Here is a 17,467-nt window from a genome sequence, read left to right on the forward strand (position 1 = left end):
TGTTGCTTTATTTACAGATTTTACATCAACGCATAAAGGACACTGAAACCATTGGTTTTCTTAGAGTCGCAAAGAGAAATACTTACACAACTGATATGATACCAACTAGAACAACAATCACATCTTATCCAATTTTGTCAGTCCTGAAGATTTTAAGCAATCTTTGCTTGTACACTCTTTGTTGTTTTTCCTCATCTTGACGCAGCATAAAGGTGAAAAAAAGGAGTTTGACTGGACTTTAGGGGACTGAACTAACCCATGATAAGCGGTTAGTGGGAGTTTTACAAATCAGCAATTAAAAAAAATAAAAGGCAATTAAATTAATTTAAATTTTAAAATCGAATTATAAAAATCAAAAAACAAGGATTATGTTATTCGCATTGCTCAAGGTCAAGGTCAAACTTCCAAATATGACCGACTGGCACAGACGTATCTTTATTTTCAAACGAGTTTTTATAATTTACTTCGTCACTGCAAACTGACCTCTCCCATTTCGTTAAAGTGAATGATTAACACTGATAATTTGTCGAAACTGCCAATTTTCTCACTCGGCTGCTGCTACTAAAATTTCGTTGTTGCCATGCATTTTGGCCGCCATTCCGGTCGAATATCACAATATGCGATGAAGGGACTCTTGACTGTAACCTCGGTTTCTTTAATACTTCTGACATTCTGATTATTTGCAGAAACAAAAGAAAAGAAAATTTTTTTCCTTATACCAGCTTGTGGTTTGCTTTCTTTCGCTAGATGAAGCACATCGTCCACTGAAAACTGCTCCAAATGCGAACTGTTTCTGACTATCTTTAGTCTGTTTCTAGAAAATAGATAAGAGGAGAAACATGTGTTCAAATTTGTAATTTCGAAATGAACTTGCCACTTAGACTTTCAAATGATCCACGTTATGATAAACATTTTCATCTTTCAGTGAGATGAAACTCATAACAAGTGGTTGCGGCTAGGGTAATTGATTATTTCAACCTATAATGAGCTTCAACCACGCTTTCGAGCAAAGAGGGCTGAGTGACCAGTGTCCTTGCTGCTGCAAGCTTTATGACAACTCAACAAACAGATGCGTACAGGATGCATGCGGTCACATGCGATGCTTCATGTGCGTTTTTCAAAGTGTCCGATGTGTTATGTGTCTGCACTCCAGGCAATCTACTTCAGCAATAAGTCATTCGATGGCTCAATCAAGTTAGTTAGAATTCCGCTGAAGTTATAACTGATTGTTCAAAGGCTTTTTAATATTGAATAAAGCTTTTTTTTTGTTTTAAATATCCTATCTTGATTTAGGTTTGAATCAACTGAAGAATGAACAAATTCGTGTTTTGTTCCCGGTAAAAGTGTGATAGTTGGTTCCCAAGAAATTAACTGGGCCCCTAATGTAAATACAGTGCCTCAAAGTTGTTCATTTTAGTGCTTTGATGATATCAATTAAAGTATCGAATAAGTTCCAGCGAATGAGGCTGGTTATCTACGTTTGAGTAAAGTTTTAAAACGACCGAACAGCGCATTTTGACCTAGTCAACTGCGGTATTTGTCTAAAATTATGTAATTTGGGACCCCTCTCTCACACTTGGTTGCTACCGGGGCCCCTATCACACTTGTACCCTATTCCCTTTTTGAAAAAAAAGAACGGCCATTTAAACTCACAACCAGTTCTAAAATTCCTGTAATGTCGTTTTAATGTTGGTTTTGAATGTGATTTTGACAGAGTCTTCAAAAAGAAGCAGCCACCATCAATCGCGATCAAACGACAATCCTTCAAGAGATCTTAGAAAGTCTCACTTCCTCCCAGTTCAAGCTCCAGCTTCGGTGGAAGCACACCATAGCTCTCTTAAAAAAGAACTACCGGGTCAGCCCGTTGAAACAACTGAAGATGAAGAAGACCACCATTACTTTCTCTACCAGCCATTGGATGTCAAAGAAGAAGCTTCTACATCAGTTAGCTCCAAAAAAGAGAGCCTTGCGTTGCCGGTCGGCGACCCTGCAGTTTTCGCTAATGCAAGACTAATGACTCCTATAGCTGAAGAAGAGAACCAGTTGTCTTCAGACGAAGATATCGATCTGGACTCTCAAGATGTTGTCACAACTCCAGTTCAGGACCATATTTATTGTAGTATTTCCGACGATGATCTACCGAGCAAAGTTTTCGAAGATTCCCTTGCCGAAGGATCCTTTCCAGATATCGCCAGACCTACAATTGGAATCGCTCCTCGATTACCACCTAGGAAACCTGAATTCAATACCATTAATACTCTTCCCACACCTAGCAGTAGTAATAATTCGTCTTCTAAACTAGTGTTCGACAAGTCAGGGCAATCTCAAGGCAGCTCAGAAAGTCTGAAATCGTTGTCAACTGAAAGTAGTTCTCATACTGTTAGGAATTGTGGAACGGTTATTGGTTCTATGATGGCAGGCGATGGTACTAAAAATAACATAGAAAGTAGGGGGTTCAAAAAGGGCTTCGAACGTGAAAGCATGAGGGAAACTAGTTCGAAAGTGTCTCACAACCTGCTGGCTACTCAGCCAGTGAGTATTCAAAGTGGATCCAAGATGAACAAGAGCACTAGTTTGTCGAATGTGTTCAATGCTGCTGGGGTGGAAGTCAATAGTGTCAAAGGTGCAAACCAACAGAGTACTCATCCACAGTTTCAACGTAAGTTTTTTTGAAAAATATATTTGTAGTATCCGCGTATAATGTTTGTATCATAAAATTATCTTGGTTTGACGAAAATATATGGCCGTAAGCAGTCAAGTTATGCAATGCGCATTGCAGGTCATTTTTTAGTAAAAGAACGTAGTAAATACTATTATATGGGTTTAGGTGAGTTTCGTTCCGGCCATTGAAACTTTTTTTTTCGATTTTTTTTTCACTCAGATGTTTTTTTGCTCGGGACGAAAGCGTTTAATTGAAGTAATATTGATGAACGTTTTTACCAACGTTTTTTTTCCTTGCCAAATCATGTACCACAATTGTTTATCGAAAAATATCGAGTGATATATCATACTAAAGCCCTTTCAGTCGTGATTCGAATCGAATGACTTTTAAAAAAGTTTTCTCAGTGTGGATAAACAGTTTAAAATTTTTGATTTTTCGTCCAATTTCGAGCATATAAAGTGAGCGAGCAGGAACTTTCAAATTTTTCTGAACTTCGAAAGTTAAGATTTTTCATATCACAAATCAGTATTGTTTCTGTTTATTTGAGTTCATTGAATCTTTTCTAACTATGTGTTGGCTGTGTTTATTGAGTATGCGGGCCTTTTTTGGAAAATTCGAAATTCTGTTGAAAAAAACGCGGGTTTTCCAAACATGAGCATGTTTTTGCCTAACTTTGTTTTTTGACGACCCCAATCACAGTGTTACCCGCCGATTTTTTTCTTTTGAAATTTGCTCGGGGAATTTGAGCTTTTAAAGCATCAGATTTTTCATGCGAAAAAAATAATTACGAGAAAAAAATCGTTTTTCAGTCGTTTTCTAACTTAGCAGAGTATACTTAAAAGAAATTTTTTCGAGATTCTTTATGCATAAACTCTTTTAGTTTGCCAACTTGCTTCCAATCGTTTGGAATTTCTGCAATAATGATTTTGAGGTTCTTTCTGCGGGATTATGCGGCACATATTTATGCCAAGCCTGCTTGAGCTGTCTCTTTTTTTCCAACTTCTGATCAATAAATTTATACCGGCATGATGAGAATTTGATTACCTAACACTTTTTTTTTGACGGTTTGGTGACAATTTCTTACTTCACCATGCCAAAGTTGGGTTTACACATTATCAGGTTTTCTTTGGTGCAATCTTTCAAAAATATCGTCTGTTGGGGTTGTTTTGTTTGCTCAGCTAATGAGATTGTCTACCATGTGTTTGTTGTGTCGGGGCAAAGTGGGTCAGTTATTGACGCCTTTTGTTTACCAGACGAGTTCGATTTGAATAGATTGCTGACTGAATTCATTCATTCTTTTGTCACTGTCCGCATTTGTCGAAGTTTCATAATGCCGAATGTTGTAGACATGATAGGGCAAAGGATTGCTCAATACTTTTTTTGCGATAAAATGTTAAATAATTAAGGCTGCTCGTATTGGTAGCAGCTGTAGAATTAATACTCTAATTAATGAAAAATGCTATCAAACAATTAAATTATTCAGATTAAGTTAATCTTATAGAAATAGGATATCCCGAGTGCCTCTTAGAGAAATCAAATTTCTTGTTAATTTTAACGACCTAATATCCAAAATATGTCAATTTTTCATTATTCTTGTTGCGAAAACCACAATAGGAACCTTCTGTGATATTTGAAAAGCAATCGCCGATCGTTTTTTACTGCAATAATAACCGTGGTTGGAGCATTTTGTGCTTCTTGCAAAGCAGTAAGTCAATCTTTAATATTTTCGGCTTTTTTATACTTCGTCACGGTTGAACCCTCCCATTCAATCTAATCTATCCTACTGGGTTTCCTCTATGCCTTTGAAGAGGACTTTCATTTGCAGTTCGCTTGCAGATTGTTGAGATAATAATCCACCTGGACAATGTTTTGAATATAAATGTTAATCTGAAGTATTCCACTTCTTTGTAAATCCGGTTAGAGCCAGACTAATTCTTGTTGGTACTATGCTACTATAGTTGTAAGCTATGGTTAATGAAATTAATAAGAATCCTATTCATGTATGTTCCAATGCTTTTGAGCCTGGTTTGGAAAATGCATGTCTACTGAATATTTTGGGTTGTTTGTCGATGCTCTTTAATTTTGTCTCTTACTAAACCGATTACAAAAGTTTTTTAAGCCATAATTTTCTTTTAGTGCTGATTCGAATATAATTTAATTAATTTTCTACCGTATCGATAATTTTTTGAAACTTTTAATATTCTCTTCTTATTAGAAAAATCATAAGACATGTATGTACGCAAACAACCTGATCTTTATAACTAGTTCCTCACAAATTGTAAAAGGGGAGCAATTTCGTTACAAGGTACCAAATTATTACCGTTGAATTACTTCTCAAGTATCGGTATAATTGTGTTATGTTAAGTATCGGTAAAGACTCTTTACTAGTATCATAGGGGAGGAATTAGTTACCAAGATCCGAACAACCATAGTTTATTGCAGTTTGTCTATTCTAATACTTGCATATGTAACTGCCTAGACGCTTCTCCGAAAGTTTTTAAGATGCACGGTTTGTCTTAATTCCATAGTTAATCCACTTTGAATTATTGTGACCACTTCGTCTCTGTCTAATTCTGGTTTATTAAGTCTTACAAGAAACCAGGGTTTCCGGGAAAAGTATCGCAATATTTAGCCAAACTTCAGTTTAATAGAATTCCTTATTTTTCGTTTTAGATTCCACTCACAAGCCAAGTCTGTCTTTGGTGACTCAGCCAGTCACCAGCAGTAGCCAGAGCTCTGGTCCAGTTGCACTCTCAGTAGGGACAGCCAGTAATACTAAATATATCCAGCAGTTGAGCCAGTCCCTAATCCAAACGGAACTTGCCCGAGGGGTTGCAGGGGAAGGTGGTCTGGAATCGAAGTCTGCCAACAGCTCCCTAGGAAAGACAAACAACAATAGTATGAACACCAGTGGTAGTATGAACGGAAACAGCGCCAACAACGACATTAATCCAAACCCAACTCCAAGTGAGAATATACTGATACCATGCGTTATTAAGTTATCCAAAAATAGACTTCAACGGGGTTGGTTCTCTTAGAAGAAAATCATATCAGGCGAAATTAGATACCTACACATGCAAAAGGCCAAATAGTTACTACATCAAAACGATTTTCTAAGCCGTAAAATTTGCTTATTTATTCTAAAGTATGCACAAAGGTTTTCGATATCAATGTTTTCTTGATGCTAGTATGCACTAATGTTGTTATATTAAGTGAGGTTCGCTTATAAGAAATAGCCCAGCTTGAACTTTATTAGCCTAGGAAATTTTCAATAGGACAATTGTCTTTGCATAACGGTCCGATAATTCTGTCCGTCAGATTTTATAGGTTTTGCACAGATTGGTTTTCATATGAATTAGTCGTCTTGGTTAAACTGGTATGTTGCCATATTATGTTGACTTTTGTGAACCATGTTCAAATCATAAACAGTTATCAGTTAATCAAATTAAACAATGAGCAGAGGACAATATATAATTGTCGTGCTTTTTGATGCTCGCAATATTACTCGGAAGAAAAATGTAGTCATTGATTATTTTTGTACATTTGTCAATTATCACAAGATCAACAATTATCACCTTTTTATGTGAATTGCAAAAGAAAAATTCGTTACAGGATTCACTAATCCAGATACATGTATGCATAGCAGTTAGATTAGTTCTTTATAAGGGCAGAGGTTTTTTGTTACTAAATACTGGGAAGAAGGGGGGGGGGGTGTTTTGAAATTGCAAACAAATTGTACTGATTTGATTGTTAAATGGATATTTGTCACAGAGTATGGTCTTAATGTCATCTGAAACAATATAAAAAAGCTAAGTATAATACAAGTGAAACGTGACATTTTTTGTCACACATGGTGCAATAGATAGATAAATACGTGATTAGCTTGTAATCGGCTGCAAAAAGACTTCAGCAGCACAATAAATTAGGTAGGAAAAGGAAAGTATTGCAGCACTGAAATGTCCTAAAAGAATAGAAAGTCAGTCATCATTAAAGAATGGTACAATGTCTTGTGATTTGCTCGCAATTTCCTTTTACTCTATCTAAATACTGCTGTTATTCTGACCGCGCAGGAACAACCTTTAAGTTATCAACCTTTAAGTTAATACATGCTGGGAAATATTTGAAACATGCGTGGTGATTATAATTTCTCAAAAAAACTACCTAATTTCCAGGACTAAATGAACCATGTTTATGTGACAGTTTTTTTAGTTCATAGAATCTATCTTAGGGGAGTTTCCATAGAATCCATGTCTCGGGTTTTATTGTACTCTGTTTTTTTGTTAGCTAATGGGCTGTTTTTGTTGTCAGGTTTGCCGGCTGGCTTCTGGAGCAATTGTTCTGTAGTTCGTTTCGACCTGCCAGAGTATTCTCTGGATGCGTCCATCTGTGGAAGGGGCTGGCTACTATCCTCAATCGAAGACGTTCTCCTGCAGGCAAGTCTATATTACAATTTTGCTCTCAAAATTGATCTCATTGATATCAAAATTGTTCCGACCAAGCCCAGGATAGGGGAAGCAAATTAGGCGTAGGGTGTTTTTGTTTAACGCAAAAATGAGGTGCGAAAAATAAATATCGCAGGGGTTTGACTGAACTATCTTGATTAATTCCTTTCAGTCGTTAGTAGGATTCGAAAACGTTCAATAAGCTCTGTTATGCATGAGACTTCATCAACGAGCAATTTGAAGCGGAGGGAAATAAAGCAATGGCTTAATATTTATTAAATAGGTTTTTTTTGCCATTTTTGGGCTACCTTTAGCTAGTTAGTATCTGATTTCAATCACATTATTCTTGCAAATTAAACGGCAAAAAATAGGAAAAAAAGTCGTTATTGTTGTTTTTGCCTTATGGTTCGATTTGTCGGAATGTTCGGCGTTTGGGTTATCGGAAAGTTTGGGTTATCATACGAGAAGGGGAACGATCTAGGATCTTTGACTTGTACAGGTCTTGATGTTTTGATGTCAGGAAATATATTTTTTGCGCTGTTCGACTAATGATTTCTTAAGCTCTTTTCATTAGAAGGAACACTCCACTGCAAAAGTGAAAAGGTCACAAAAAACGTGATCGACCTCTAATTTCGAAAATAGAAATTAAATATCAGGTTTCCAAGTGAAATAGAAGTTTTTACCGATTGATCCAGTTTTCTCAGGGTTATGAAAAAAAGTCATAAATTGTTCTCCAAATTCAAAGACCTTTGAGGCCATCTTTTTTTTCTTCGAAATTCAAAATTTCAGTGTTTTTTTTTAGTTTCCTTGCGTTCATTACTCTTTTCTATCTGTTAGTTGGCTATCTTTTTGAATTATCGCTTGTTGTTCCGACCATTTGAAAAATGTGGAGGAAATTTGTATTCGGGTGTGTTTTATATTTTGTTTTTCACGAAAAATCAGGTACCACATAGTCATCAAAATGGGTCGATTGATAGACCAAATTGAAGTACTTTCACTCGTGATTCAAACGACCGTAGAAATTTTCAAAGTGTTCCCAGTATCGAGAACAATTATGCTTAGCTTAAGCCCTGAAAACGTTTTAAGCTACTTAATTTTAGTTATTAGATTTTATATTTTTTGTTTTTCTAGTCATTTTTCGAAGCATTTTTTGTCCAATTTGCCCATATACTATGACTGTCGCATATGCTCTAGTTATAGATTTACGTCAGATCTTTTTATCCCACCGCGCAGAATAAACTACACTTTTTTGAAGACCATGGTCGGAACATTCTGTGATACTTGCACAGTAACCAGCTATCCTTTTACGAATTGTCGCCTGTTACGAATCGTCGCGTCTGTTAAAAAGTGTCGCTTGTTACGAATTGTCGCCTGTTACGAATCGTCGCGTCTGTTACGAAGTGTCGCTTTTTACGAATTGTCGCCTGTTACGAATGGTTGCGCCTGTTACGAAGTGTCGCTTGTTACGAATTGTCGCCTGTTACGAATCGTCGCGCCTGTTACGAAGTGTCGCTTGTTACGAATCGTCGCGCCTGTTACGAAGTGTCGCTTGTTACGAATTGTCGCCTGTTACGAATCGTCGCGCCTGTTACGAAGTGTCGCTTTATATGAATAGTCGCCTGTTACGAATCGTCGCGCCTGTTACGAAGTGTCGCTTGTTCCGAAGTGTCGCTTGTTACGAATTTTCGCCTGTTACGAAGTGTCGCCCTATCATTGCCAGCGGACGAAAAAAATTCGCTTCTGATTACGAGATTGCTTCTTCCTCCTTAGCTTGGCTAATTGTGTGCACAACGTTTGTGCTCAATATCATCAGCGAGCGATTTAATAGCATTTGCTAAGTGCCTGTTTTTTACTATAAGCTATGATGTATAAATTTTATAGAATATGACTCATTCACGAACTCTGTATTAATCTTCGATTTTTTTTCGGGATGTTCGGCTATGCTACATTCGCACCTACTACTAGATATCTAAATCAATTTTACTGTGCAACCGTTGATTTTACGAAGATTTAAACGAGGGCCAAATGATTTTGCAATGGGTTAATCATGAGAATTATAAAAGATAAAACAAAGTTGAAATTATAAAACTTAAAAAATGCAGATTTTTTTGCGAAGGAGTGTGGTAAAAAAGAGCCTCTCCCTGTTGTCAATTTTTGCTGGTTTGCGAAGTTCATCTTCGCTTTTTATTAAAATTTCAAGTTGTCTGAACCGTGGCGTTTGGCAGAACCAATTAAATTCATACTTTTTTTCTATCAGCGAAGTAATTAAACGATGTATATATGTTTATTATTTCCCCTTGTGTTCCAGTCGTCGTTCGAGGGAGACGTGTCAACTAAGGGTGCAGTGATAGTGGGTTCATCAGGAACGGGCAAGACCAAATTGATCACACATTTGGCACTACACAGCACCATAGCACAACAGTTGTTCGTGGAGATCGCCGACTTAAGAAAGGGTAATTGTTGTGAATTTGCTTTAGCTCTTAATTTGAAACGATGATAAAAGCATCAAAAAAAGATGATTCAAAAGTATTTGGAAAAAATCATTATATACGATACCATACACTGATTTGAAACTTTTTTAACGAACTAGTATATACAAATATTTTCACCTTGAAGGTGTTTAAGAAAATAAATTAGGTATTCATTATTCGACTGTAATGAAAGATTGTGTTCATGAGGCTGATTTTGAGTACATGGCTCAGCAATCTTTTTTTTTCTTGTATCGCATTGAGTTTTTTGTTTTTCTATTATCACTACCTGTAAAGTTTTCTGTATTTTTGTGAGCGGTCGTTAATTAGACAACTTTCTAATTAATTATTAGTCTTGCGTACTCTTGTTTTTTTTTATCTCGATTCTGATTGGTTAGATTAAGATTGCGTACGTTTGGTTTCATCATCTCGATTCTGACTGGTTAATTTTGTTATGTGTTTGTAGTGTCCTCTCGTTCGCGTGAGTCTCTGGATGAGAGCAGCAGAAGTGCAGACTCGCTTCAGCTGGACTCGAACCACTCATCTCTGAAGAGCAACGGAAGCACATCTGCATCCATCTCACTCATCAACCCCCAAACACAACTCACACAAACACAATTGTTAGGTAATGTGAATGTGATGCAAGTGGAAGAATATGTTCAAAATACCAAGGGAATCAGGGGCGGATCAAGGATTTTCTCGAGCAGGGGCGGTTTTTCAACAAGAAATCGAAATTTTGTCGACTTTTTTTAGGTCGACCAAATTTATTTTCCGAGCTCTCCGAAAGCACTAAAAGACCCTGTTTTGGTCAAATTTTCTGCGCTGCAGGCATTTCTTGTTTTGAAAAAAAAACAGGCCAAAAAGGCATTTTTGGAAAATTTTGATCAAAAGCGCTTTTTCGGCGTTCTCCCCCCTCAAAGTTAGTATATTTTGGCGCCCAAAAATTTTTAGGGTCAATCACCAAATATTGTTTTCTCAAAATAGTACAAAGAGAGACCTTTTGGGTGGGGAAGGGATCGAATCCTTAAGAGGGGAAGTGGTTCGTTAAGAGGGGAAGTGAAAAGCTAGTTTCGATCACAAGAAAGTTTTTATTACCTAAAATTAAAAATCGAAAAATATTCTCAATTCTTGAATTATCTTGTTCTCCAATTTAAAATCGATAAATCCACTTTATTCTCGGGCCAAAATTAATTTCCAAATACCCTGGGAAAATGTTTGAGTTCTTCTATCCAAAAAATTTTGCGCCTCAGGTAAGATGAAGAAGGTTTGATCCGCAAAAAAGGTTTGATCCCCCTCATTTATTTGAGATTTTATATCTTTGAAGGCCAATGAGTTCAAAGCTGACGTCACGAAGTAGAATCAAATCAACTGATACGTTCTCCCACTCAATTGAGTCAATCGGCTTTTCAAAATTATCTTTTGTTTTTTTTTAGGCACAGCAGGACTTGGTCAACCACAACATAATGACACAATGTGTTCGAACCACTCAACGCAGTCTGGATGTAGTAGTACCCACACCCCTGCTAGATGCACCCACAGTTACGAACTGAACACTTCCAACCCCCACTCTCAATCACACAGCAACAATTCAACCTACGACTCAAAACAGGTTGGTGTGAAGGGTGTATAATTGAATCGAAATTGATGACAAGATGGATGACTTGGAGCATATTTGTAGGTCAGAAAACAGAGTTTTTTTAGCTGAATTAGATTTTGTGATTGTTTCTACGAGTCGTAATGAGTGAAAATTGATGTGCAACGTCCACTTATGATTTATCGTCTAAACGAAGGCCTATGGAGCTGTTTTTTTTTGTGAGAAAATGTCAAGTGGTTCTCAAAAAATTGTTTTTATTCAAGGGTAAATAAACGGATATTTAGCTGTTCATATCTAAAGGAAAAGGGAGTTTTTTATTTTAAACGCTTACTCGATTAGTTGTTGGCCGCTTCAGTGATTTTACCGTGTAAAAAATGTGTTTTTTTTTTGCTATGAGGTCAAGTGTAATGGTTTTATTAAGAGTCGAACGTAGTTCAGACTCTTATATAAGTCACGATGATTTTTGTTTTCGTTTTTTTTTGTCAGAAAAAGTAATAAAACTTGATCAGGCTCAAAATTACTTTTCACAGTTTAACTTTTCCTTCTGTCGATGCTTTCAATTTTTGTTCATGTGTATAGGACAAAGACAGTCCAGCCAGTACAGTCGATTCCGGCATCAAAACGTCCCCCGGTAACACACTCGGATGCGACAACACTTCAGACACGGAAAACTCCAGAATCCCTCCTTACCAACTCCTGACATCAGTAGGCAATCACCAGGAGTCGCCTGGATCCTTCAACGTCCGCAACTATTTCTCAACATCGTCGTCGGCAGGGACGTCACAATTTGCAACTTCCAATTATGGATTCTTTTTGAGCCAACGAGTGCTAGCTGCTTTTTTCTGCCAAAATTGTAACCAAAAAACTCTGAATCCTGCCAACGTGGTACATACTCTAATGTACCATGCGCAAATAAGAGTGGCTTCTTACAGGAGGGTTTTGGAAGAAGATGAAAGTGTGAGAAAGTGGGCAAGTGCCAAAGAGTGCTGGAAAGATCCATTAGTAGCGATCCATAAAGGATTGATTTCGCCAATGAATAGTTTACTTGCAGACGGCCAAGTTGGGGGCAATTACTTTATAATTATGATAGACTCTTTAGTTAGTACAGATAGTGGTTTGATTGAATTTGTGATTCGGCTAGCCGACATTATGCCAAGTTGGGCGAAGTTGTTATGTACGTGTAGCAAAGATACGTACTCACTCTTTGGAACCCTTAAACAAAACTTAGAGGTATTTAATCTGGAAGATCCCTCGAAAGATTGCGACATAACGAAAGACTTGGACGCTTTTATATCTCAACAAGTTAATAATTGTACTTCATCTGCGCGTGATATAATAACTGCGTCACGTGAGAGTTCGGCTAAGTTCCGCAATCTGCTTATGAGCAATAGTCAAAGAAGCTTTCTTTACATTCGCAGTTGCTTCGACATTATCAATTCAGGTCTGTGATTTTTTTTCAGTTCTTTCGACAAAATTAAAAAAGACATATACAACAATTTAGCATTGACAGTAATTGATGGTTTTTGTTTATTTTTTGTACAAGCAGTCTTAATTGTTTTTAATTTCCAATAGCTTCTAGCTAGCTACACAGGCGTTATCTTTTATGCCTAGAATTTATTTTATTGTGAAATTGGCAATGTTTCAAATTTTATCGACTTTTTTTGTAAAATCATCTGACTGTTTCAGGTGCAATAACACTAACCAAAACCCTCAACAAAAACTCCCTCCCCTCCACGCTTCACGGAATATTCGAACTTCTCTGCAACCAAATATGTCACTCCAGCTTAGCCATATACTCAAAATTGAGAGTGATCTTAGACGTGATTGGCTGTTCCTTCTATCCAATGACAGTCGAGGAAATATGGACCGTAGTTAGCTTCAGTAAATGCGGGAAAGAGGAGTTTGATCGAAACTTTGAACTTGTGCATGGACACTTTCTGATCATGAGGACTAACAGGACGTTTGAGTTCTCGTCGGACTTTTTGAGAACGTGGTTTTTGGATCCGAGCCTCGCCAAGAAATTTTCATGTGACTTAAGGTATTTTTATTCTTTGAGAAATAACCAACGAATCCAAGTTGGTCGTAAAAACAGCGCAGCATAATGACTCAGAGATCAAGCGAGCATTTTCATTGTTCTTGTCTCCACTGGGTTTGGCCATGTTTTATGAACAAATTAATCGAGAAAATTTTGCAATTAATTCAGTGTTTAAGAGTAATGAACGTAGTGAAGACTCTTATATAGGTCTTGCTGATTTTTTTGTTCGTTTTTTTTTTCAGGAAAAGTTCTTAAAATTTGTTCACGCTCAATTTTGATTTTTCGCGGTTTGGCTTGTGATTTCTTTTTAAGTTCAGTGCATTTCCATTGTTAGAAGGAAAGCAAACTCCACTATCTAACAGCAAAAGTGTAAAGGTCACGAAAAACTTGATCGATCTCTAATTTCGAAAATAGAAATTAATTATCAAGATTCCAGCGAAATAGAAGTTTTACCAATTGATCCAGTTTTCTCAAATAGGATTTATTTTTAACAATAAATTCTCCATCAGAAATTGTTCTCCATATTCAAAGAGCTTTGAGGCCTTTTTTTCTCCGAAATTCAAATGCTGAAGATTTTTGAAAAAACAAGTCAGTTTTTGTTTTAGTTTCATTGCGTTCATTACTCTTTTCCAACTGTTAGTTGGCTATTTTTTAATTTTCCATGCTCATAATAATGACTCATCCTTAACTAATTATTACGAAGATAAAATTTGGTTATAGTTGACCTGAATTCAAATGCCTCATAGGTTGTCACTGGGACTATTTGTGTGGACTTGGTCTTATTTATCAAATCAGACCGATTTTTATTTAAACTAATAGGCCTAATTTTTGAATTGACATGTGTCAAATACAATAGCATATTTAACTTGAATTCGTTCTTCCAAATTATATCAAATGATTGTATGAAGTTACTCGGTATTTTGGCGTGAATGAATCAAATTGCATTTCTAAAGGTTTTGAATGAACTTGAACTTGAAATGAGTGCAGTTATAAAACAAAACAGTTATGATAGAATGTTGACGTTGTTAAAATACTGGCGGAGCTAACATTATGTCGATAAAAGAACTTAAAATTAAGGTTCGTTTTGACATTTTAGCAGTCCTTTAAGAAAGTCCTGTAAGAATTACTGAAAGGACATCTTAGCAGTCCTTTAAGTAATGTTTTTGCATCGTTTGCTTATTTAACTACATGGAAAGTTTTCCTGAATATAGGTAATAATTAGACAAATGAATTGTTGTTTGGTTGTTTAGGAATGGCCATGCATTACATGCAATTAGTGCAATGTCATCTTTAACATCTTCTCCGAAGAAACAAAATAACATTAACACAAACAACAACTTGACCGCGAGTAATAAACTAGATATGGTGCGTCATCTGGTACTCTCTGGTGCAGATGTTCTCGGCAACTCCAATGGCGCAAATGCGATGTATGACTCACCTATGATGGTGGGTGCTAATAATGCAATTGACTTCATGTTCCGAGACCAGAAGGTACAGTGGGTTAACTGGCTGTGTAAGCAGAGTGAGCTGAATTCAATTCTGGCGTCCAGGCATTTCCTCAACAGTCCAGATTTGAAGGTAGGTTCATTGACTACAATTTGTTCAAGCTCATTTTGAATTATGAAGTCTGAGGGTAATGTTTGAGCGATGGGCTAAAGTTATCGAACAGCCAAGGCCACGAAAAAAGTGATTGACTTCTAGTTCGAAAGTCGAATTTACCTTTCAGTTTTCCCAGCAAAATGAAATTTTACCTATTGATCCAGTTTTGTCAAAAAGGGTTAATTTTATCAAAAAACATGCCGATCATAAATTGTTCTGGATATTCAAAAAGCTTGAAGTTCATCTTTTTTTCTTTGAAATTCGAAATACTGACTTGTTTAAAAAACAAGTCAGTGTTTTTTGTTTACTTGCGTTCATTGACTCTTTTCCAACTGTCCGTTGCCTATGTGTTTTTTTTTTTTCAGGAAAAGCCTTGAAATTTGTTGAGGCTCAAATTTACTTCTTTGGGTTCTGATTTTTGATTTCGTATTAAGTTGTTTATTTCCTTTGCTAAAAGGAAGGCAGACTCCATTATCGAACAGCCAAAAGGGTAAAGATCACGAAAAACGTGATCAACTTCTAGTTTAGAAAGTGGAATTTAATTTTGAGATTTCCCTGCTAAATAAAAGTTCTACTAATTGATCCAGTTTTCTTAAGTTGGTTTAGTTTTATCAAATAAGCGGCAATCTTAAATTGTTCTAGAAATTCGAAGAGCTTAAAGGGCATGTGGTTTTTTCTTTGAAGTTCGAAGGTTGAAGCTTTTGCAACAAATTCATTGTTTTTTCTGTTTACTTGCTTTTATTACTCTTTTCCAACTGTCAGTTAGCTATGTTTTTAGTTTAGCCTCATTTTCTGTCGACTGGTTTGTCCTGCTTTTTTGGATTGTATCGCACGTAAACTTCCTTAAAAAGAGCCAATAGCTTACCGATTTGCTCTTGTTTGATAAGTTCAGTCAGTAACCGGAGCTCAAGATCAGTTTACTTGCAAAAATTTTGTAATATCTGTGTTAACTGTTATATAAAAAGAAGGTTTTGAAAGATTGATTCAATGACCTTGTTTTACAATCTATATGTCTATTATGTTTAACAGAGTGCAAGCGTATTCAATGAAATCCGGTTTTGTTTATGTATCAATAAAACATTTGCAATTTTTTAGGTTGCAGAATTTCTGCTGCGAAGCGGAGCCGATGCCAACACTCGGTGTTCAGAGTTAGACCAGACGACCCTCCTCTCAGCGTTCTGTTACTTGGGCCACTTTGAAATAGTCTCACTACTGTTATCCTATGGCTCCGATGTGAACCTAGCCGATGGACCATCAGGACGAAGTCCATTGATCAGTGCGTGCATGAAAGGTTAGTTTGATAATCAGGCATATTTTTTCATGTTTGTATTTTTATGGATTTGAATTTAAAGATTTTTAAAATGAGTGATCGCATTTTTTTTATAAAAAATCGACAAATTTAGTTTTTTTGAGCTCACTTCAGATCCATAGCTTATTTTCATTGCTCATAGATGATGCAAAAGTTAAATTCATACAAATACTGATTGATCCAGTTTCCTCATGTCGGAACTTTTTCCCCCAATTCCACTGAAAGATCAGTAGTTTTTTACGTTTTCTCGTTCCATAAACTTTTTGCAACGTACAGCTGACCAACCATGCTTTATAAAGGAAATAGTTGTGTTTTTAAATGTAGAATTCATTTTTTCTGTTTTTTTTATTTTTGAAGTTTGATTTTTACAGGTCACGTGGACATCTGTGATCTCCTCCTACAATCAGGAGCAGATGTGAAGAATAGTCCAGACGTGTGTGGCATGTCTCCCGTGGAACACGCTGCTGCCAGTGGATTCGTGGAGTGTGTCCGGATGCTGATCAACATGTCAAGTGTAGAGAGTGTAGAAAGAGCACTGGTGCTGACTGCATATAATGGACACAAACATGTAAGTTTGTTAGAAATTGTGCGTGGTCCGCTTCTACCAAATGGTGCGTGGTCCGCTTCTCCTAAATGAATATTATTAATTAGAAAGTGTAGTTTATCAGTGTTTTTAAATTTCAATGAACGAAATGAAGTCATTGTTTATGCCATGTTTGTTGCTTCTTATTCAGGAAAAAAGTTTTGATCGAGCTCAAATTTGATTTTCTAGGTTTTGAATCTTGATTTCTTGAAGTTTACTTCAAATTCATTTGCTAAAAGTAAGGCAAATCATTCTCTCCAATTTTGGAAGTGCAAATGGCGCAAAGCATTGTAGCTGATTTTATTTCCGAAAGTGGATTTCAATTTTATGATATCCCAGCGGAGTGAAAATTACGTTTTGACCCATTTTTTCTTTAATTGTGTTAGTTTAATCAATAATAGCTTTTTTTCTCAACTCTAATTCTTAAACAATCAGTCACTTTTAAATATCTGTTGAAAATGATGCAGTTGAAGAATAAAGAGAATTTTGGTACAAGCAAACACTAGTGTCATGTTAACCAAAGTCCCACTTTTTGTGCTTAATTCATATTTAAAAAAATAATTGCAGTTTATATGTATATACTGCAGCACAAAAAAGAAATCGATGCTGAGGATCATTACGCTAGCGAGCAGCTAGTGTTTCAGATTGAACTTTCTTTTTTTCTAACCAACTAGAAAATTCTAACTCGCTAATAAAAGTGTTCACATGTGTGCCTTTTTGCTAAAATGACGATCTGTAGCGTTGGAAGTTTCATAGCATCTGTTCTTGGCTTTAT

The 17,467-nt window shown here is 36.3% G+C and overlaps 1 protein-coding gene across 1 annotated transcript in view; it reads left to right on the forward strand.

Annotated features, from left to right (window-relative positions):
• Positions 1 to 929: 929 nt before the first annotated feature.
• LOC134855097 (uncharacterized) overlaps positions 930 to 17,467 on the forward strand; it is a 34,022-nt gene continuing 17,484 nt past the window's right edge. The window contains exons 1-12 of the mRNA XM_063871482.1: positions 930 to 1,194; positions 1,715 to 2,659; positions 5,336 to 5,629; positions 6,971 to 7,095; positions 9,413 to 9,557; positions 10,039 to 10,197; positions 11,006 to 11,181; positions 11,746 to 12,607; positions 12,853 to 13,204; positions 14,452 to 14,779; positions 15,896 to 16,091; positions 16,481 to 16,677. Of these exons, the coding sequence (XP_063727552.1) occupies positions 984 to 1,194; positions 1,715 to 2,659; positions 5,336 to 5,629; positions 6,971 to 7,095; positions 9,413 to 9,557; positions 10,039 to 10,197; positions 11,006 to 11,181; positions 11,746 to 12,607; positions 12,853 to 13,204; positions 14,452 to 14,779; positions 15,896 to 16,091; positions 16,481 to 16,677 (3,990 nt within the window). The 5' untranslated portion in view covers positions 930 to 983. The remainder of the gene's footprint in view (positions 1,195 to 1,714; positions 2,660 to 5,335; positions 5,630 to 6,970; positions 7,096 to 9,412; positions 9,558 to 10,038; positions 10,198 to 11,005; positions 11,182 to 11,745; positions 12,608 to 12,852; positions 13,205 to 14,451; positions 14,780 to 15,895; positions 16,092 to 16,480; positions 16,678 to 17,467) is intronic.

Source organism: Symsagittifera roscoffensis, chromosome 10 (genome assembly GCF_963678635.1).
Source record: "Symsagittifera roscoffensis chromosome 10, txSymRosc1.1, whole genome shotgun sequence".
NCBI lineage: Eukaryota > Metazoa > Xenacoelomorpha > Acoela > Convolutidae > Symsagittifera > Symsagittifera roscoffensis.